The sequence below is a fragment of the Mus caroli genome, chromosome 4 (assembly GCF_900094665.2).
Source record: "Mus caroli chromosome 4, CAROLI_EIJ_v1.1, whole genome shotgun sequence".
Taxonomy (NCBI): Eukaryota; Metazoa; Chordata; class Mammalia; order Rodentia; family Muridae; genus Mus; species Mus caroli.
In genome coordinates this window covers 41,312,493-41,333,847 of record NC_034573.1, presented here as the reverse complement: position 1 = coordinate 41,333,847, position 21,355 = coordinate 41,312,493, and the positions used below count along the sequence as shown (strand labels likewise).

At 49.8% G+C, this 21,355-nt stretch overlaps 1 protein-coding gene across 1 annotated transcript in view; it reads right to left on the bottom strand.

Moving 5' to 3' along the window:
* The window catches only part of Col15a1 (collagen type XV alpha 1 chain), a 104,346-nt gene that overhangs the window by 16,055 nt on the left and 66,936 nt on the right, over positions 1-21,355 (bottom strand). Inside the window, exons 15-29 of the mRNA XM_021160109.2 lie at positions 17,559-17,594; positions 17,044-17,184; positions 16,784-16,849; positions 16,110-16,145; positions 15,927-16,010; positions 14,292-14,357; positions 12,235-12,270; positions 9,651-9,713; positions 7,743-7,811; positions 7,601-7,636; positions 4,776-4,829; positions 4,620-4,679; positions 3,842-3,910; positions 3,683-3,724; positions 972-1,017 (exon numbers count right to left, since the gene is read on the bottom strand). Of these exons, the coding sequence (XP_021015768.1) occupies positions 972-1,017; positions 3,683-3,724; positions 3,842-3,910; positions 4,620-4,679; positions 4,776-4,829; positions 7,601-7,636; positions 7,743-7,811; positions 9,651-9,713; positions 12,235-12,270; positions 14,292-14,357; positions 15,927-16,010; positions 16,110-16,145; positions 16,784-16,849; positions 17,044-17,184; positions 17,559-17,594 (904 nt within the window). The remainder of the gene's footprint in view (positions 1-971; positions 1,018-3,682; positions 3,725-3,841; positions 3,911-4,619; positions 4,680-4,775; positions 4,830-7,600; positions 7,637-7,742; positions 7,812-9,650; positions 9,714-12,234; positions 12,271-14,291; positions 14,358-15,926; positions 16,011-16,109; positions 16,146-16,783; positions 16,850-17,043; positions 17,185-17,558; positions 17,595-21,355) is intronic.

The following is a 21,355-nucleotide window of genomic DNA, read 5'->3' as shown; positions in this document are numbered from 1 at the left end:
GAGAGAGAGAGAGAGAGAGAGAGAGAGAGAGAGAGAGAGAGAGAGAGAGAGAGAGAGAGGCTGAACAAGGTTTCTCACAAGCTCTACCAGGAGGTTAGGACCAGGCAGGTTCCACAAGATTGATGTAAGACAGATGCTGACATTGAACTTATGATCCTCTTGGCTCAGCCTCTTGAGTAGTGGGGTTATAACTATGCATCACTGTGTCTTGCCTTACCCTCTCCTCACAGCACTGTGGACCAAACCTAAGAACTCACACATGCTAGGGGAGTGCTCTGCCACAGAGCTACACTCTGGCCTAGGGTCCTGCCTTTCAAACATGCCTCCCTGAGACGTTTCCATGGATACACTAGGCAATGGTCTTCTAAGTACTCATGGTGCTTTCTTGGATTAGCTCTCTCTCTCTCTCTCTCTCTCTCTCTCTCTCTCTGTATGAGTGTATATGTATGTATGTGTATGTGTCTGTGTGAGTATATACAGGTGCAATACCCATGTATGCAAATGTGTGCGAAGACTAGAGGATGCCCTTGGCTGTCATTCCCCCAATGTTGTCCACCAAGCCCAGCAGTTATTGTTTATGATGATGATGATGATAGATGTGGGTTCTGGGGATTGAACGCAGAGACTCAGGCCTTGCCTTCTTCAGCTGAGACATCCTTCCTGTCCTATTATTAGTTTTCCTGTCACTTGAACTATTTTAAGGATTAAGGAGGCAGGAACAGCGAGGGACAGCCAGCACCAAACAGGCATCCATGACTGTCTTCTGAACAGATCAGCAAAGGAATGAACAGAGGGAGCGCTTCTCGCTACCCAGGATGCACCAGGTCCATGAGGAAAGCAGACAGAGGTGTGTCCCACAGCTCAGCTGCCACCCCTCCCCCATGCCCCGTTAGCCCCTCCTGACCACCTCATCCATGGCCAGCACTAGATCAGGAATGTCCCTGAGAAACCGTGAAGAAAAGAGTGTGTACCGTGGAAAGTGACAAGCTCTGGGTCGCCAGGGTGAGCGGTACCAACCTGGGGAGAGAGAAAGGCTCAGTCAGACATGGGAAGCCCTGACCCAGCATTTGTCCTGGGGACAAATCGCAGAGGATGAAATGACACTGGCCAGGCTTCTATTTGGCTTTGGAACCGCATACTCCTCAGCACCCTCAACACAGACTTCTCAGGCCTTCATTTGGGAAACCCATGATGTAGCTGGCCTCGAGCACACAGCATTGAGATTTCTGGCCAAAAATCTAAGCAGAAGGGAAGCACAAGGCTTTCAGACTGCATTCGTGAGTGCAGCCAATGCTGAGTGTCTTGGCCTCCTTTGTTATCAATTAGGATTGGCTCACATGTGAGGCCAAGTGTCCAAGCCAGCTCTGAGCAAGTTCTGAAGTTGGGCCAATCGTCTGCTTTGCTACTGAGTGTAATCAGAGACAGGCATAAGGCACAGGTCAGGCAGCAGTGGCAGTGACAAGTAGCAGGGTTGTCATTAGATTGGAGGGGCTTTTATGGACTCTTCATTAGGTGACAGGGGTCTGGAATCCAAGCAGTTCTGGATAACACTGTTCAACTGTCTTAGCTTCATTCCTTGTTACTGTGATTGGAAACCCTAGCGAAAGCAACTTAGGGGAGAAAGGGTTTATTTGGTTTACAACTCCAGGTTACAGTCCATCACTGCTGTGAGGTCAAGGCAGCATTGCACGGAAGCAGTTAGTCACATTAAATCCACAGTCAAGAGCAGAGAGCAATGAATTAATGTATGCACGTGAGTGTCAGCTCACTTTCTCCACTCCTAGGCAGCTTAGAATCTCTTGCCTAGGGTTTGGTGCCTAGGGTATAGTGGGCAGGTTTCCTGTCTCGGCTTAGGTAATCTAGATAATCCCAGGCCAATCTGATCTAGACAGCTCCTTATTGAGACTCTTTTCTCAGCCAATTTGATTTGTTCTGTGTCGACAATTAAAGGTAACCATCTCACTCTGCCTCCATCTTTCCCCAGAAGATGCTCCATCTAAATCTGGGGTCTTTCTGTGCTTGTAAGTGGGGGTTGCAAGCTGCTTAGGGGTCATCATGAAAAGATATTGGGAAGAGGAAGGAACCTTCCAGAAAGAAAATCTAAGGACGACTTTTACAAGTGGTTAAGCAAGGTGGTAGGAGTATAAACTGTCATGATGTTAAACTGATGGAACTGGAAGATGCTTGCGAAGTGCTGGGTGTGTTTCTGTTTGATCATGTCTACTTTGAGGACCTCGTAGGAAACACCCATGCCTCCAAACGCCATGGTGCCCCAGTATGCCTCAGGAAATTAAAACAAGACAAAACTTAATTCCAATTACGTTGAGCCTGGCACTGACTTTAAGTCACTCTATAATTGCCCCACCATCCCTCGAGTGTAGATACCACACAGGGTTCCACTACAGGTTGTACAACTGCAGTATCATTCCCACAACAGACTAAAGTTTGTGGTCTCCTGTCTCATACTTGATGTGTTGGGATTGTTTGTGGGAGGTGGTAAGGAAGTGGGGTGCTGTGTTGGGAGGAGGGACCTTGAGCTCTGGTAAACAGTGGGACCTAGGCAGCCTCTGCCCTTGTATGAGGAGATGCAGCGCTTTCTTGGAGTATTACCATGCCTCGCTGCAGTTATCTGGATAAACATGCCCTTGGTGCTGCTGTTGGGCTCACTTGGAGCTTCAGCCCTGTCCCCTGGGGGATCTCGTGCTCTGCCTTCCAGGCTAGCATGCTTGGACCATGGGCTGGCCACATGGACGCCTCAAAGGTCAGATTTGGACATAGGCCTAGGGCAATACACAGCCAGCCGGCCTGCATCAGTTAGAGGCATCAGCGACCAGCAGCATTCCCACTCCCATGGGAATCAGTGTATGCCCACTTCAAAGAATATTTTGAAATGATCATCTGCAAACTCCAGAAAGGAGAGACCACGTCTGTCTAGGTCATTCCTGTGTTCTCCCGGGGCCTAACAAGAGTCCTTGGCACTGGGGAGAGCTCAGTAAATATTTACTGAAAGAATGAGAGAATGATTACGCACAGATTCATGACTCATGCCTTGTCCCCGTGTTTCCTCACAGAAATAAATGTCTCCCTATGATACTGGCAAAATCCTACAGACAGTGCTGCCAACTGCCTGGGGGAGGGGGAGGCTGGGCAAGGATCACAGTGCCTGCACCTGCTTCCTGGTCACCAGGAGATCTGAGCTGTGGTCCCAGCTGCCCCACGCTCCGTGACCTTGGGCTAACCAAAGAGCTTCTGTGGGTAGCTGTCTTCCCATGATAACTGGGAGAGATAACGCTTGCCTCTTGGGTAACCCAATCTTTGAGGAGGGTGGAGCTGAGTAGTTACAAATTTTAACCCCCAGTTCTCAGCTCAGAGGCCACGAGTTTCTGTCACTTCTTTTGGTTAAGAAGGAGTCTATTTTGCAATTTTATGCTTCTCCCGCCCCTGAGGCCAAATGTTTGTTTCACTAATAGACGACTCACTGTTAAAATAAGCCAGTGTGTGGTATTTCATTACCAGGGTCTGTTATCTAGAAACTTCTAGATCTTTAAGGGCCTATATGTGGATAGATGATATCAGAGAGTAGACACACAGGAATGGAAAAGTGCCCAAGGCAAGATGGATCCGTTTCCTAAAACAGGCACTGGTACTTAGCCTGCTGCATGAAGACATGGGAGTTACTTACTGGTGTTTTGCAGTGTGGCCGGGCAGGTACTGGAAAAACAGCCTGTGGAAAGAGAATATGAGGGGTGAAGGCATCAGGAAACCTAACACCAGCTGAAGCCAATCTGGTGCGCACTGCAGGGTCCCCAGGAAAGCCTCTCCCAACCCCATCCTAACTTACACCTTTGATGTTAACCACAGCTCCAGGGGGCCCTGGGGGCCCTGGGGGTCCAGGTAGGCCAGGTGGACCCTGAAGGAAGAAAAGAAAAGCCGCTGCTGTGTTTAAGGATGTGGGAGGCAGCTACAGCATTTACCACACACTCTGAGCTGGAAGCTGGGAGGGAGGAGCTTCTGGAGACTAGAGTGGCTTCTGCCTGGAATCTGCCTGCCCATCCACAGAGCACTCCCACACCGGGCCGTACTGCAAAGGGTTGGTAAAGCATGCGGGAGACAGCTGGACAGCTATGCCATCCTGGCTGACACCCACAAATAATGAGGCCCAGAGAGGGGATACAACCTGCTCAGAGCCACACAGCAGCTCACAGAGAACTGAAATTGGAACCCAGATTCTGGTTCCCAGAGCAATGCTCCGTTAAGATCTGCATTCCTGGGCTGTGTGTGGGAGCAAGGAGGGAGGACACAGGATGGGGAGCAAGGAGGAGGACACAGGATGCATAGAACCCTTTTTCTTTCCTTCTCCTTTCTGTCTGGTGTCTGCATTGGGGAGACTGACACTCTTCAGCACGGGAATGGTCTAGGTGGGACACAGGACCCTCCTGAGAGTGAGATGGGGGGGGGGCGAGTGTGAGCACCTCTGGAAGCAATGGAGAAAGAAAGTTTCCCTGAGCACACATTCTGCAGGCCCCACTCATTGAACTTCGAGGTACTGGGCACTCTAACAGGATCTGTCTGCACTGCACCCCCAGGGCATGAGGTGCAGAAGTAGCCATGGTACTCACAGGCAGCATGACTCCTCGATCTCCTTTGGCACCCTTGAGGCCATTCAGTCCTGGGCGACCCTGAGATGCACACAAGATGCCTTAGTGAGCTTTTGCTGTGGGTCAGCTTTGCCACCACATGCCCCATCCTTTAGTCTGGGGAACACTGATACCTACAGGTCGTCCTGGGAGGCCAAACTCTCCTTTGTGTCCTGGTGGTCCTTTGGGTCCCTAGAAGCAAAACAAGCACCAGGCTAGCAAATGTCTGAAACTCAGAGTCCAGAGATAGGGGAGTGCTGGGACTGCTCTTGTAGGGAGAGCAGCAGGGACAGGATGAAGGGACATTAGCAATGGTCCTGGAGTACCCGCCTGCCCAGTTCCTGGTCTCCTGCTTCTCCTCAGCTAGAAGCATTTGCTCAGACCTTCAGATCTCCCAACTTTTCTAAAGGCTACACAGCCAGGACCACCCCAGTCGGAACGGAAGAAATAGCAAGAAGCCAGCAGCTTCGTGCCTCACCCGCCCAGGTGCTCACATGCTAGGCTGGCACAGAACATGGAGCTTTGCATTGGTCATTCATTCCAGGATCCCCATGTCCTTTACTCTGAATCAGCTCTGCTCCTCCCTGTGCCAGTGTGCCCAAGAACAGGCTGGAGGGTGGTAGTCTCTGCCCCACCCCCACTCATCTTGAAGCCCAGCCTCAGAACAATGCCTCGGTCCTCCTGTAGAGTCCCTGACCCACAGACCCTTCTCCAGTGATGGTTTTCTGGGTCCACACACTTCTTAAGTCACTGCCCTGATCCAAGCTCCTGGCAGGAATCATTTTGTCTACTGGAGCCTGAGGAATAGCAGCTATAATTATGTGCCCCTCTGCCCACCGCCATTACTATAGATAGCATGCCCTAAAAGATGCATTTAAGAGAGGGTCAGCATGAAAAAATCTCCAATATATATTACTCTCAGGGAAGTGAAAAGCAAAAATAGAGGGAGTTTCCAGGGCATGGGTGGGCCACTTGGTAGGTGGTTCTCTGGAACATTCCCCATGTGCGCATGTACATGGAGTGTCCTGGGTCTCATGAAAGTGCAGATGAAGAGTGTCTGAGCTGGTATATGGGCCAGGGCCTGCCGTTCTGCATTGTTACTAAGCTCCCAGGTGATGCTGGGGACGCTGATCCACAGACCACACTTTGAGTAACAAGCCTTAGCATATTTGTAGAAGAGTCGTAAGCTACACTGGTCTCTAGGGCCATAGTTAGCCCAGATGGAAGCATTATGCAAATTAAAAGGTGCCCTTATTGCCTGTGTTTGGCAAGCTGTGCACAAGCTGGCCTTCAGTGGGACACCCGCCATAGCCATCTGGAGCCTCCTGCTGGCCCCACTACTAACTGTTTGCATTTCCCATAGAGCTGGAGGTTACTGAGTGGTTAACCAGTTGGGAACAAGACTCTCCCATCTGCCTTCACTCTCAGCCCATGGAGTCTATATTTGGTCTTTTCTGCCTGACTTCAGGGACTCAAAAGCCTCAGAAGGTTTCCTGAAGGATGTGCTTGGAACACATAGGCATTCACTCACGTGCAAACCTTTCTCCCCAGGCCTGAGGTCCAGCTTCAGTCAAACAGATGCCGTGTGAACTTTGACACTCACTGTGCTTTGATAGATAGATAGATAGATAGATAGATAGATAGATAGATAGATAGATAGATTGCAGCTTATCTCTCGGAGGTTGTGTGGAGGGGTGGAGGTGGGGAAGGGAGCCCCACCAGATACAGGGCATGCCAGGTTGGCCTCAAGTCTCCTACTTTCTTACACATTACTTATCTTCTTTGAACCCCTGTTTCCTTGTCTATAGACTTGGGGGGAGGAGGGTCATGTGATCACACCAGAGGAGTGTGAGGCTGAAAAGAGATGTCCCTTAGGAAGCTTGCACAGAGCCTGACCTTCAGCGGTGAGCCACACCTGATCTTTCTTCATTTGAGGTTGTGTGTGTGTGTGTGTGTGTGTGTGTGTATGCTCAACAGGGAAGTTTAGAGTTCATTCTTAGAAGAAAGAACTCCAAAGTGTTCAAAAGTCCAAGTGTGCTACCTGTTTTTAAAAGAGCAAAGTCAAAGAGCCTGTGATACTATCTAGCAGGAATCCAATCCATTTATCATACAGATGGGCAGGAAGAAGCCCAGAAAGTGAGAAGAGGGCATACCCCGCCCCCAAAGCAATAACACGGCAGACCCAGTACTACCTGAGGGTCCTTGTGGGGCTCCCTGGCATCTGTTAGTTCTCACAGTTCTACTCTTCTTCCTGGACACACAGCTACACTACATATCCGAGCCCCCCTCCCCCCCACCCAAGAATCTGAGTTCTGACCAGTGGAACATGCAAGGGTGATGCCCAGTCCCCTTTATCGTCCCTTCTTCTTTCTCCTGTCTTGGCTTCCAACTAGACAACTCTTGTGACTTTGGATCCAAAAGATGCTGGAGTCACTGTTGGAGGGCAGAGGTTGAGCAGGAAGTAGCCACAGAGGATTATGCAGGAGTGAGAAGTGGGACACTCCTATGTCAACCAGTGGGGGGTTGTTTATTGCTGTTTAGATTTATTTATTATTATATGTATGAGTGTTCTGCCTGCATGTATGAATGTGTATTAGATTCATGCCTGGTGACCACTGAAGCTAGAAGAGAGTGACAGGTCCCCTGGAACTGGAGTTATAGACAGCTAATTCACCATGTGGGTATTGGGAACTACACCTGGGTCCTCTGCAAGAACAGCAGGTGTTCTTAACCACTGAACCCCATCTCTCTTCCCTCCATCCCTGTTTTGTTTATTTTTGAAAGTCTTGTGTAGGCCTGGCAACCACTGTAGTTTGTCTCCCACAAACAGACACATGCTCTGCCACCTGTTACTGCATTACCTTTTATATTTTCACAAGTAGAATAACTCAATCTAAGTGAGCCAAAGAACGGTAAAGGTTTGAGCCCTTGTCCCAACCCAGTGGAGAGACCCCCCAGCTTACCATGGGTCCCGGTGCACCATGGATTCCAGGTTCACCCTACAACAGGAGACAGGCACTTGTCACTCAGAAAACACTTCTTAAGAAACAACCAAAGATGGCAAGCCAAAGCGTGTCTGCCCTCAGGGTGGGCTGGCAGAATTACCTTTCTCCCCTTCATCATTTCCAGAGGGATGTCCCCAGTCAAGATGGCTCCAGGCTCTCCCTTCTCACCCTGCAATGCAGAGAATCTTTTAAGGTCCAGCCTCCTCCTGCCGCCTTGTTTGAGAGCTCTCCGTCCTGCTGCCATGGGTTCTGACCTTTAGACCACCCCTTCAGCCCCGCCACTCAAGCAAAGCCTTCTTGCTAAAGGATTAGAAAAGTCTCTTGCATGATGGAATGTTTTCTGAGATCTTCTATGAGTTGTCTAAGTTAACTGTTCAAGTGCACCCTCAAGGGCTCCAAAAGGAGGACAGATCTGTACCCTCATTCTCAGACCCCAGCATCCTGCCCCAGCATGCCCTGTCCTTCCAGGGCATCCTAGACATCTAGCTCCTATCAAATCTGATAGTTTGCTTTCCAAATGACTTGAGACTTGTCCCCTCCAAGAATCCTTATTGTTGTTGTTTAAATAGCTGAAACTAGGAGAGGCAACACTATAAGCACGGTGCCCGCCTCTCTCCACACAAGAGCCACCTGTCTTGATGTGCAGGTGTCCTCCATTCTTCAAGCCTCTGTGCAAATAGCTTATTGGTTAGTTAGAGTTATCCTAGATGCTGGGCAACAGATGATGGGAGATTTGGGGGTAAGGATGCAGGATACTGCTCTTAAATCCTGCCCTCAATAGGCTCATCTACTATCCCTAGAAAAGACATGCATGCAGAAACAAAAGCCATGTGTTGAAACTAGCATCCTTCTAGGCCTCTGCACTAGCCCTGGGCAACTGGGCTGGCAATACAGCAACCTCCTTTCCACCGTTGAAAGTGGCCAGGTAGGGCATCAAAGTGAGCAGGGAAGCCTCTCCATCCCCCAAAGCCCGCAGCTGACGCGTGGGTCTTACCACTTTGTTGGCGAGGAAAGGCAGTCCTGAGCAGCAGGAAGAGGCAAGCACAAAAGCATTAGAGGCAGAGCGGCAGGAGGTACAGTTGCTGTGAGAGCTGGAGCAGAGCTGCCTGGTGGCTGTCCCAGACACTTAAAGTGACAGAGAATTAGCAGCAGGAGTAGCCTCTGGGACCTAGAGTCTTAGGTCTACCTACCTTGCCACATAGAAAAAGGAACATGGGAAACAAGAATTGCGAGAGTCAACCCAATCCCACCCTTTCTCTGCCAGCCCACCATAGGGAGGCAGACATCACCACTCTCAAGTGCTTTTAAACTTGGCCCAACACACTGAGCTCTCTGCTTCCTAGTGTTGAAGACCAAGTCTCTGGGGCCTCTTTTTTTGTCCTGGGGGCAATGTGGTGCATGAGAAAGAAAGCCCAGAGAAACTTCCAGTCCTTAGTCCTCTCAAAGATGCTCCTTTTAGACTCTTCAGGGAGGTATAGCCCCACCCATGTGCAACCTCTGAAATGGCGGTGGGGTGGGGGTGGGGGTAAGGGGGTACCCTCACCATCTTCACTAGACTCCTGTTTTGTCTTCCTAGTATACTTGGTATAAGAAAGAAACTGCCAGGATCCCTAGGGGATCAAACGATGAGAGAGGGGTAGCACACAAATGGAGAAGGGAATGCATGAACCTTCTTCCAGAGGACTGGGGTTCAAGTCCCAGCACCCACGTGCTCCTAACAACCTTCATTATCTTCAGTTTCAAGGGATTTGATGCCCCCTGCTGGCCTCAGCAATCACTGCATGCATATGGTATACAGAGTTACAAGCAGGCAAAACACTCATACATATAAAAAATAAGACAATAAATTTTAATTAAAGAAAGCATCCAGGTATGAGAGAATAGTGATGATTGGGAATCTTTTAAACGTCACTGAATTGCACTGTAGGGATTGTGTCTCCAGAAGGAAACAGTTGGCCAAATAGGAATGGCCAGCCAGATCCAAGCACATCCCCACCTGGGCCCCTACCTGTTCTCCTTTTAGCCCTGGGAATCCAGGCACACCGGTGTCACCTTTTGGTCCTCTGGGGCCCTGCAAAGAATCATTGGAGAGCATTGTGTTATGGTTAAAAGTTTTTTTTTTCCTCAAACAGAAAACATCTCTCTCTGTCTGTCTGTCTGTCTGTCTGTCTGTCTTGTCTGTCTCTGTGCCTTTGTCTCTGTGGCTCCCCCAAGCCTCTCTCAGAACAAGCTCTTGTCAAGCAGGCAGAAGTTGTGATTAGATCTGATCTTTTCCTAACTGTAAGGAGGCAAGGAACTGGGCAGAAGCCAAGGGCATTGGAGGCCTGGAGAGCCCACATTGCGTTGGAGCAGGATGCCCCAGTGGAGCATCTCATGGAGCTGGCTAGGGAAGACTGGCCCCCTAGGAAGACTGGCCCCCTCAGAGCACAACCATTCTCATGGAGGAAGGCATGTTGGAATGTTCCAGAATGTGCCCTCAGACTTGAAGCAGCCATCTTAGGGACTGCAGCTGATAGGTCAGACCTCTTTTCCTTCCCAGGCACTTGGGGGGTGGGGTGGGGTGGGGCTCCGTCAACTATCCTTTCCCCAGATAGGTCTATTTCTCCTGTCCTTTTCTTTTGGATGCTGGCCAGAGCGGAAAGGTGCTTTTTAAGTTCCTTCCTAATCAAAGATTTGACTTCCTTGCTTTTTCTTAAGACTCGTGCCCCTGGGTGGTCTCCTGCCACCAGAAGGCTGATCTCCATGTTTATCTTCTCCTTTCTCCTCTTCCAGGCAGCTGTGAGATTTACAGCTTGCCTACTCTGGGGTTTCCATCTAAATGCTAATAAAATGTCATTGTGCCTCCATGTAAGTATGTTCTTAATTCTTTTATTAATAAGAGTGGGAACCCCATACAGAGACCCTGATTCCGTGGTATAGGATAGATCTGCTGCTGGAACTCCCCAAGACTCCCAGTAACACCTCTTTCCTGCCTTTTAACTCTTTGGTAGAGAAATTCCTGCTCGCCTAGACATCAACTCCTTTGACTGTTGGTTCCTTCAGGCGGGCAGACCCGGACTTGCTTTTACCTGGTCCCCCTGGTCTGACTCACCCAGCCACCCTGGGCATCCTCTATGTGCCGGCCCAACATCCACATCACAAGATGGGATCCAGCATCCTAGCCTGCCATTAATCTTGGCTGGAACTCACATGTCATCTCCCACATCATAGAGGTTACTTTGTTCCCTTGACCTCCTCACACCAGACCTGTTGCCCCTGCACTAACGTTTGTGCCCCAGCCCCTACCCCTTGCTGGGCTACCCAGCACCCTCTGCAGAGCCAAATCCTACACTTCAGCCAGGGTTCATGATCCCCAACTCCAGCAGACACAGAACATTCGTGACAATGACTTGCCCACTCATGGTGCCCACTGCCCCAAGGCATTTTATTACTTTATTGCTATTTAGCAAGATAGGCGAAAGGGTCTGCTACCCATCACAGCAGCGTCCTGAAAACATTTGAGTGTTATTGTTTAGCGGTGAACTTTTTGTTCATTTTCTTTTTAAAATAATTTTAAGGAAAGGACAACTAGGGCCAAATCTGTCAGACGAAGACTCACGTCTGAGGTATGTGGCCTGGCTCCTGTTCCTGCGACCTCCCTAACTTTCTGCAGTGTTCCCCTCAGAGCACACAACCATTCTCATGGAGGAAAGCATGTTGGAATGTTCCAGAATGTGCCCTCAGACTTGAAGCAGCCACCTCGGGGGCTGCAGCTAAGAGGTCAGATCTCTTCCCCCACTCCCACCCCCGCTAACCACAAGGATGTTTGCTGCTCACTCCCTCTTCTGTTCTAATGTCTAGTGAATATGGTATTTTTTAACCCTCTTCATAATTTATGCTCACTTAAAAAAGGGAAAAAAGCGTCATTGTATTAAAAGTTCCAAAAAGTATGTAAAGATAAGCGGAGATCAACCCCAGTTCAGCCATCAGGAACACACTCCTACGGGGCTTTTATCTGTTTTCTTCATTTGTTCCGGACACAGCACCTCAGGCCTTTCCAAGTTGTGGAGTTTCAAAGAAGCAGTGCAGCTCTCCCCCTGGGGCCTCTCTTGGCTTTCTGCATAGGCACAAACTCTGACTAAACCGATAGCTGCTAATGCAAAAAACGTGTCGCCTTCCAATAAGGCACACACAGGCTGTTAATTATCAGCCTTCCACTCCACGGCTCTCCTCTGTCCTTGTGTACCACGGACTTCCTATGTCTCTCATCTTCACAGACTATTCCTTGATATGCTAGGGTCACCCAGCTACTGCCCAGGGCTGGATGGCCCAGGGGTAGAGACATAAGACCCAGCCCTCTGTAGCTATCATAAAAGTAGATACACACAGGAGAACCTGACACTTACGGCAGAAAAAAATGAATATGAGATGGTTAAAAATAAACCCTATGGGTCTCAAAGGAGAGGACATGTCTGCGGAGAGTATGAAAGATATGAGTGTGTGCGATGGAGCAAGGCTTGGTCGTGAGGGATGAGGGAACAGCATCTCAGGGGTATAAACAGAACGAGCACAGCCCCTGAGCACAGGTGGAAGCTAGCCACTGCAGTACTTACTGGAAATCCTGGCAGCCCGGGCACACCATCTGGCCCCTGCAACACACCAAACACAAAGGGTTTTCAGAGTCGGGAGTACTGTGCCTCATGGGCTACAGTCTCTCGGGAGGGCAAAGACCTGAGCCCGTTTAATCCAGCAGGGATGACATGGGAACCTGGGTAAGTCACTGATCCCAGGGACCTGCCAAGGATCTAAGCCCATTCCCACCCACTGTGGGTCACTGTCCCTGTTCTCCACAGGAGCTTCTTCTGAGTGATGACTCAGTGAGAAGTTCCCAGGGGCAGGGACGGACAGCATGGGAGCCTGGGTAAGTCAGCTCTGAAGATGGGCTTGAAGATAGGCTGGAGGCCAGGGGAGAAGTGGGTCCACGCTGGGAGCTAGACTTTTATGAAAGGGATGGGAATTTTTAGAGGGTCTGGCAAACAGAGTGTACTTCACCCCACTGGGTCACAAGTCCAGGTTGCTGATGCTATTAAAGGGACAGGAGTTTGACGGGATAGATAGATAGATAGATAGATAGACACACAGACAGACACACACACACACACACACACAGGAACTACATAGAGGGGTCAGCAAGATGGCTCAGCAGATAAAAGTGTATGCTGTCAAGCCTGATGGTTTACATGGGTAAAAACAGGTAGCAGTGAACCAACTCTACCAATTTGTCCTCTGACCGCCATGTGCACTCTGTGGCACACACATCCCCATTTCATCACATGCCCTTCAAAACACACACACACACACACACACACACACACACACACACACTGTTAAGAAATTACATTTTAAAAAGAACTAGTTAGAAAAAAGTTTCTTTAACCCAGTGGCTAGAGGGTGGAGACATGAATGTAATACTTGAGTCCCCTTAGGAGGAAGCTGCTACAGAGTAAGTAGGTTGATCCAGCCTTAAGGATGAGGAGGACCTGGATTCACCCTCAGGAGGACGTCGATGGGGAACAAAGTACGGAAGGCGAGGCCTGGGATCCATCTACCAAGGGCTCAGGGTACCTAGCAGCTCAGAGACGCGGGAGTTCGTGTTTAGGCCATCTCCTCTTGCTCTGCTACCCACCCACTAGCACCCTAAACCTCTCTCTAGCAGTTCTAGGGAGAACAAAGACCCCTGTGAATGGACTTTTGCCCAGTGCCTTGCCTGCCTTGGACTTTGAGTATTGGGTCTTTGGATTACTCATTTCAGTAGCAATCAATGGATGGGAACCCCATGAGACACAGCGCAGGAGAGGTCATGGTAGAATGAGCCTCACAGATGCTGCTGGGGCAGAGGCATCTTCCAGATAGCTGCAGAAATCTCGAGGTATATTCCAGGTCCTTTCCCTCGCCACCCACCCAACATGGATGGCGGACCTCCCTGGGTGCTGCGGGGTGGGCTGCCCCAGCAGACATCCGCTATGCAAAGCTACAGGCATGTATCTCTGGCTCCAGAGTGACTTGTCAAGTGCCATGGGGTACCAAGCACTTTCATCTCCTCTACCTCATATAAATTGTCCCAACGTCTGGAGAGAGAACCAGGGGCTCTGAGTGGGCATTAGAGATGAGGGTGGACCTCCAAGGCTCCTATGGCCAGCATTTCTCCTCCCTGGTCCCCGTCAGATGCCATGGGAACGCCTTCCTTCTTTTGAGACCCTGACAACCATGAGCCTCGAGGGGGACACTGAGTTCCCCCATATGTTGATTTATTTATCTCTAAAATGGGGTGAGGAGGGGTGAAGTGGGTATCAATACTCCTCTGGCTCCAGTGTCCCATTAGCAGCATCCTGTTCCAAGAAATGAGACTGAGCAGATACGTGTAGGCCCACGATCCCGCCCAGGAGGCGGTGGTTCCAGGTGCTCTCCCATCTCACACAGATTTCTGGTGCACAGGACTGAACATTCTCCTCCCTGAACACAACTCTGCACCAGAGACTTAGTGTTATATAAACTCAAAGATGCAGGCTTCCTTCTTTCCGACGTTGAGAGACTCCGGAGCTAAAATTCAACCCTTTCCACGGGGGCATCTGGGTAGAGACCTCACCCAAGGGCAGATGCAGATACAAACCGGAGGCCCCATGAGCTCAGGAATGTCTGAGAAATTCATGGATCCATTGGTGATGTTGATCAAAGACTGAAAGAGAAAAAATTCACAGTAAGGACAAAGAAAGACAAGTGCTCCTCCTTGCTTCTGGCAAAGAGACCTTAATTGAAGTCACCCAGTATGGAGTACATTGATCACACCCCAAAGTCACTGCCAAACACACCCAGCCCTCCCACTCCCCGTCAAACAGCCCCAGCCTGCCTGTCACTTTTCCTTTTAAATTAGCTTTAAAATTATCCAGTAGATGAATTCCTTCTCTTTTAAAGTTATAAGCACATGCATACATACATACATACATGCATACATACATGTGCCCATATAAAGTGTGTGTGTCTGTGTGTCTGTGTGTATGTGTGTGTGTGTGTGTGTGTATGTGTGTGTGTGTGTGTGTGTGTGTGTGTATGTGTGTAATATAACTCATGTATGTCATTACTTTAGATAAATGGCATTAGGCCCTGTCCCCTCCCCTTCAACTCATTCTCCCCTACTCCATCATCTTGTGTGGAGCTTTCTATGTGCGATTCTGGAAGACATCTATTTTTAGTTTGAACAGACTGTCAGGGAGCCCTCCAAAGGGGCCATGCAATTTACACTTCCCCCACAAGTGCTCAAGATTGTCTACTTCCATCCCCATGGGCTTGGCACTTTTAAATCCTACTCTTTCTCCTCTTAACCCTGGCCATTCTTTTCCCAGGTTTTGGGGACTTTTTCTTTTGGCATGAGTGTCTGCATCAGAATGCTGACGGCAGACACAGAGGTTTAAATGACACTCAGGTATGAACAGGCAGAAGGTAAGGGGCAGGTGGAAGGGGAGGCATTACCGAGCCTTTGCTTCCTCATAGGGATTGATGGTGACAGGAAAACCACACACTACTGCCTCCCTGGAAATCGGGGGCATATCGATGCCTCCTCGGGAATGGGGGGTCAGAGTGGAACGAGGCTTGCTTTACTCACCCACATGGTAAGCTTTTCATGTGAGATTTTGGAATATGACTACTAACAGATTTTTTAAAACAAAGAGCCATCCAATGAGCTCTTCTGAAGACACCTCCCAATAAGAACTGGCCCTCAGGGGTATAACCCTAGCTCCTCTTTACCCGCACTCTGGAAGATGGGGGATGCTTCCTGATGGCAGTTTGGAGCATGCTCAGTACTGTCCTTCTCTCTCTTGTCTGACTCTAGAATTACTCTACTCAGTAGTATGGCTGGATTCTGGAATTAGTGGCTCGCCCACAGGGTTGCAGACATCAGTACTCTCTCTGCCAGCAGTGAAAGTGATCTCAGGCCTGTGTGTCCAGCTTTGACTTGACTTCTCAACTGGCTAAGAGCTTTTGGGGGCACTTAATCTGGGGCTTCCTTGAGACTCCAGTACTTTCCAGGCGGTTGTCTGATTCCTGACCCTGCCCAGTAGAAGAGTTGTATGTACAAGTGTGGTGGCATGGAGGGGATAGGAACAGATAGGTTAGCATGCTGGCAGGTGCAGGCAGGGACACCCTGTATAGCCACCAGCCTCAAAGTCCTGAAGTGACAGGTTGCCTGCTATTCCCCCTTAGCAAAGCAGAAAACATGTGGCAAAGCTTCAACCTGGGTGATACTCACACTGGACAGAACCTCGACATGCCCAGGTGGGCCCCTGGGCCCAGGCGGCCCCATAGTGCTGGTTCCATCTGCTCCTCGTTCACCCTAGTTAGAGCAGAGGGAAGTAAAGAGCAATGCTCACAGTCCATGGATAATGCTTCTATGACCTTCTAGAAAGACCCTGCCTCCAATGGGCTAACTTACCTTGGCTCCTTGCTCTCCTTTTTCTCCTTTGGGACCCTGACAAAAATAAGCAAACAGATGACTAGACATCTTTGGTTTTTCTCCTGTTCGCTGGTGCATGCTACCTTCTTGCATCTCTCCCTAAGCTCTCCGATGGATGCTGTCCCAGAAGATGGAGCAAAGGACAAGGGGGAAATTCCCATTCTAGACTCAGAAGAGAGGTCCCCACACACAACAATCCACAGAGGTCCTCTCCCAGCATGAAAGTACCCTCCTGACCCCACCCTTAGATCCTGTATGTGTGAGAAGCTGTCTTGTACATGAGAAGTTACTCCCTCGGCACTTGGCTCTGGGTTCCGTGTGACAATGATCAGAATATCCAGGGGAGTGTCTTCATGCAGGTGTACCACACAGGACAAGGGCAACGCCTGCTGGAGATGAGCAAGTGGACAGGGTGGGCACCTGGTGGGAGCCTAACACGGTGACAGGAAGCCATGAAACAGGGATGCTCAGTAGTAAGGAACTGGCCAGTAGGGACGAAGATGACCATCAAGTTTCCTCACTGCAGTGAGTACCTTACAGGCAGCACAGCACGGGGCAGGAGGCATAGTGTGTGTGAATTATCAAATTGAGCTCCTCCCCCAGGGGTAACATCAGGACTGCTCTCAGAAAAGGGTTCATAGAAGTCTACCTACACTTGGAGAGGTGGGTCCTGAGATTGTGGGTTTACTCAGCAGCCGGACGTCCCCAGAGCCTTCAATCTGGGGAAGGAAGAATCAAGGATTTCAGAATTCACTGCCAGGCAACTACCTACTTGGACCAAGCAGGATGCCGGGGGCAAGGAACTCACAGGAGACTTGACAAAGCCTCTACCCAGAGGCCAGTACCCAGTGTGTGTGGCTTCCAGGGCTCTTTACCCTCCATCACTCTTCAGCCACAGAAAGGGCAAACGTACCTCAAATCCAAGTTCTGTGGTACATCCCGGGCCTGGAGGCCCAGGGGGTCCAGGAGGCCCTGGCGGTCCCATGACCCCAGGGATGCCAACTTCTCCATTCTTCCCTGGGGGACCTGGTAAGCCTCGGTTTCCAGGGTCGCCCTGTAAGGAGACGACAGGATAGTTACCAGCTGCAGCTTCTCCCCTCCCCCAGAAGAAGCCGTGTGAGCACCTGAGTCAGAAAATGACTCCTTGAAGCTAATTAAGTTTAGAAATTGTCTGATGGGCGATGCTTGATGGCACAGAACAGCTGTCTCACTAATTGGCATTTCCCTTGGCTGATGTGCTTACTAGAGTATTGAGGAAGGAGGAACGTTGCCGGGCTGGCTCCCCACCATCCCAGCTGGCCTATCTTTCCCGAGCCTTCGCTCTGGGGAGTGCTTCTCTTTGCTCTGTGACATTTATGGGTTCGCTCTTCTGGCCCAAGGGTACACTGGAGAGGAAAGTAGAGGGGGAGAAGAGCTATTCTCAATTACCTTCTCGCCAGCCGAACCATTAGGCCCTCTTGCTCCCTGAAACACACGAACACAGGGACCAATTAGGATGCAACGCGCTAGGCTTGCTCAAAGAGAAATGCAGAATTACAGACGAGTGAATAGCAGGCTATGACAACAGGCTTGTTCTGTCTGGGTTTGTCTGGTGTCTCCAGGCTGAGCACATTACCATAGATATCAGTCTACTTGAACAAGTCAAGCCCAAACCTCGAGAAACCCATTCTTCAATAATTAACCAAGCCCTCCTCCTTGAGATTAAATTAAGGCAGTTGGCAGGAAGCTGGAGAGATCAAAGCAGTCTCTTGGAGACTCACACCAAGGCAGCTGCCCCCTACCCTGCCTCCTGTCATGATAGAGGTAAGGGGTGCTTACAACTTTAAACAAGGGAAGAGGTAGTGGTTATTTTGATTATCAACTTGGTTGGGATGAGAAGTGCCTTGAGGATTTGTAAAGCACACTTCTGGGTGTGTCTCTGAGGGAGTCTCCAGAGAGCATCAAATAAGTGGGGGAAGGCGTGCCACAAATGTGGGTAGCACCATCCCATAGGCTGGGGGGGGGGTCCATGGGCCAAGTTAGAAGAAACAGGGAGCCAGTCAGCTCTGCATCCACACCACCACCTTGCCCTCAACTGCCAAGAAAGCTCGAAGCTGTGCTCTGTCATGTCATCTTGCTGCCCTGATTCTGTCTCAAACATGGCCCAGACCAAACAACGTAGCTAGGCAACTGGACCTCAAACCCTGAAACTGTGAACCTATCGAAGGCTGTTCTCCGGCAGGAGATAGCCCAGCTATCGCATGGTCACACAGAAGCTATGACTCAGACTATGACGTGCCAGCCACGAAAGACTGTATCTTTCCTTGTCCTTTTCCTGGGCTAAATCCCATGCATAGCAGTAACCTCCGTCACCGGTAGAATAGGTGGTGAGTCTATATTACTGTCCTCAAGTAAGACAGAAATCCCCTGGCCTGAAATGCCAAAGTGAAACAGACAGGAAACTAAGAAGGCTTCATCCAGAGAGGAACCACAGAGACTGAAATGCCCTGCTCGGTGGTGGAGAAAGCAAGAGTGTGCATAGGGTGGGTGGGGAGAAGGACCAGGGGTAACCCTGAAGGAAACAAGAAGTAGGGATGTCCCCAGGATCCTCTGACAGGGAGACAGGATGAGTTTCTACTTCATGATAGCCGTCAGCCTTCCCCAGTTCCCCTCACCTTCTTGCACACTCGTGCCAAGGAGCACCTGGGGGTGCCTTAATACCATAAGAACAGTAAGAGTTATGTTCAGGAGCAAAGGGAGGGCAGTGCTCTGGAAGCCTGGAAGATCCCTGGGTACCCAAAGTGCGATCAGTTTCTGAGGTGTCCTGTGAGATGGACATTCTGGTCTTTCCATCCCCACTGAGAAACTTGTATGCCTCAGAAGTAGCCAGTGTCTACTTCCTCAATGGTCTAATGCCAACGGAGGCCTAGACACTACATGAGATGCCAGTTTTGTTAGCCAACACACAGAAAGAATCCCGGATCTGAGGAAAGGCAACACTGGGGAGGAGACAAAGTCAGGAACAGCACAAAGAACACAGCGCAACAAGAATGCTACGAACGCTGATGCTTTCCGGGAGAAGAGGGAAGACGCGACAAAAATCACAAAACAAGAACAGTGAGAACAGTGGGGGCCACAGTCATAAAAACTTATGATGGTTGAAATGAAGAACTCTATGGGACTAAGAGAAAGAGACACACCCTGGAGAGAAATACAGCCGAGAAGACCAAAGAACAGGATGAAGAACTGCTCTGAAAACTAGCACAAATGAATAAAAGGCATAGGAAGAATGCCCAAATAGAGCTAGGAGGATAATCGGGAATTCCAATTACTGACCAAACAGAATAAAGAGTAAAGAGAACAGAGCAAGCAGCACGCAAGCAGACAACAACTTGACATTCCTGCACTTGACCTTAGCAGAAGGCTGAGGTCTACGTTGAACATTTCTGGAAAAACAAATCACAGAAGCTTCACAACCCAGAGGCCTCCAGATTAAACGCCACTCCACCCCAAGGCTCTTTAGCACCAAGTGGGAGAATACATGCGTTAAAGAATCCACATCCAGCAACGACGCACCAAGGGATTTCAGCACACCAAGCAAAGGGAAGTGACTCCTAAAACCTGCCAAGGGAAGAGGTGGTGGCTTTAGGTAGGCTGGGACTAGAAGTGAAATCTGAGCTCATCCTCCATAACGGAATGCTTACCTTCAAAGCTCTGGGGCAAATGGTTTCAAACCTAAAATTGCCCACGCAACCAAATAAGCCAGGACGGCATTATGTGTGGTGTGGAATTCACTATCTAGATAGACCAGGCTGGCCTCAGACACATAGAGATCACCTCCCTCTGCATCCTAAGTGTTAGCATCACTAGGCTAACAGAAGATTTTAAACAGCCAAAGTCTGGAAAGTTTGCTGTGCACAGACCCGCTCTGAAGACAACGTATATCATCCTTCAAGAATATTGGAGGAGGAAGCATGAGACATAGAAAGCAATGAAAGGTGTGTCCACCTTGCCTACTTTTCTAACTACAAATTCACTCAAAGACTGCCTAAGGCAGAGCTTCTCTGACCTCCCATCAGAGCCTGACACACTTCCTTGTCTCATGGCTCTGCCAAGAAAGGCATAAGGAAGAAGCCAGGAATTGAATACTTTTTCAGGTTCCTTCCAGCTGGCTCTGGGAATGTTTACTGGGAGTGAGCCTATAGGACATTCTTCAGGTAAATGGCAAAGGTGAGAGCATCGCTGGGTAGTCCAGCATACAGACAAGCCACCCAGAGACCCACAGGCAGGCACCAGGCTTCTCTGTCCAGTGCTCTCTGCTCAGGGGCCTGTTGATAACCTTCCTCGGGCTCCAGGGAGCTCCCTGCGGTGAGGCTCAGGATTCCATGGATGTGGGCTCTCTTTCCAACAGTGCTGAAGGAAGACAGGTGCCTAGTAACTATGGGACATAGAGGAAAGGCCCCACATCGCAGTAACAGCTCCTTGGTCAGGAGACCCTGCTCAGTCCTTGGGCTAAGGATTTGAGCAGGAAAAGTGTTGAGTCTGTTGGAGGTGGCACCTCACTCCCAGGGCAGGGAGAGGATGCTGGAGTGTCCCCAATGGTCACAGTCAGAATCCTCTGTAGCTGGCCCTAAGGCAGCCCTGCAGAAGCTCAAATGCCCTCTAGCCCAGAAGCCATCAGAGATGTCCTGGCTGTTTGGAGACACAAGGAAATGGAACACTAAGCAGAGTAAGTAGTCATGATCAAAGACAGCACCCACCCACCCCCATACCCCTACTCCCATCCCATCCCCATTCTCGCCCCACCCCCACCCTCACTTTCACCAATGGCCAACAGGGGCACACTGAGCAATGAAAGGTGTGTGACCTGGGGCAGAAATGTGTCTCAAGTTACTGAGTCCCTATTTAGCTGCAGTTTCTTATTTCTCTTCCCTTTGGGCCGAGCAGTTACATAGTGCACACTGTCTGCTTCAGTACCTCCTTAAGAAAACTATCTATTCCCAGACACACAACCACCAGCGGGGCTCTTGTGAATCATACCTAAGGCTGCCCCAACTCTGGTGAGGTTCAGCGGCACTTCCGATTGATCCCGTTAAAAAGAACTGTATCATGAAAGGGGAAATGCATTATTTCCAATAGCTTTCCCAAGTTCATTTAAGCCAAGTAGATCTTGTAGCAGATTGATAGAAAGTTCTAGAAACCACCTTAGACTCTGTCTGTCTCTGTCTCTCTCTGTCTGTCTCTGT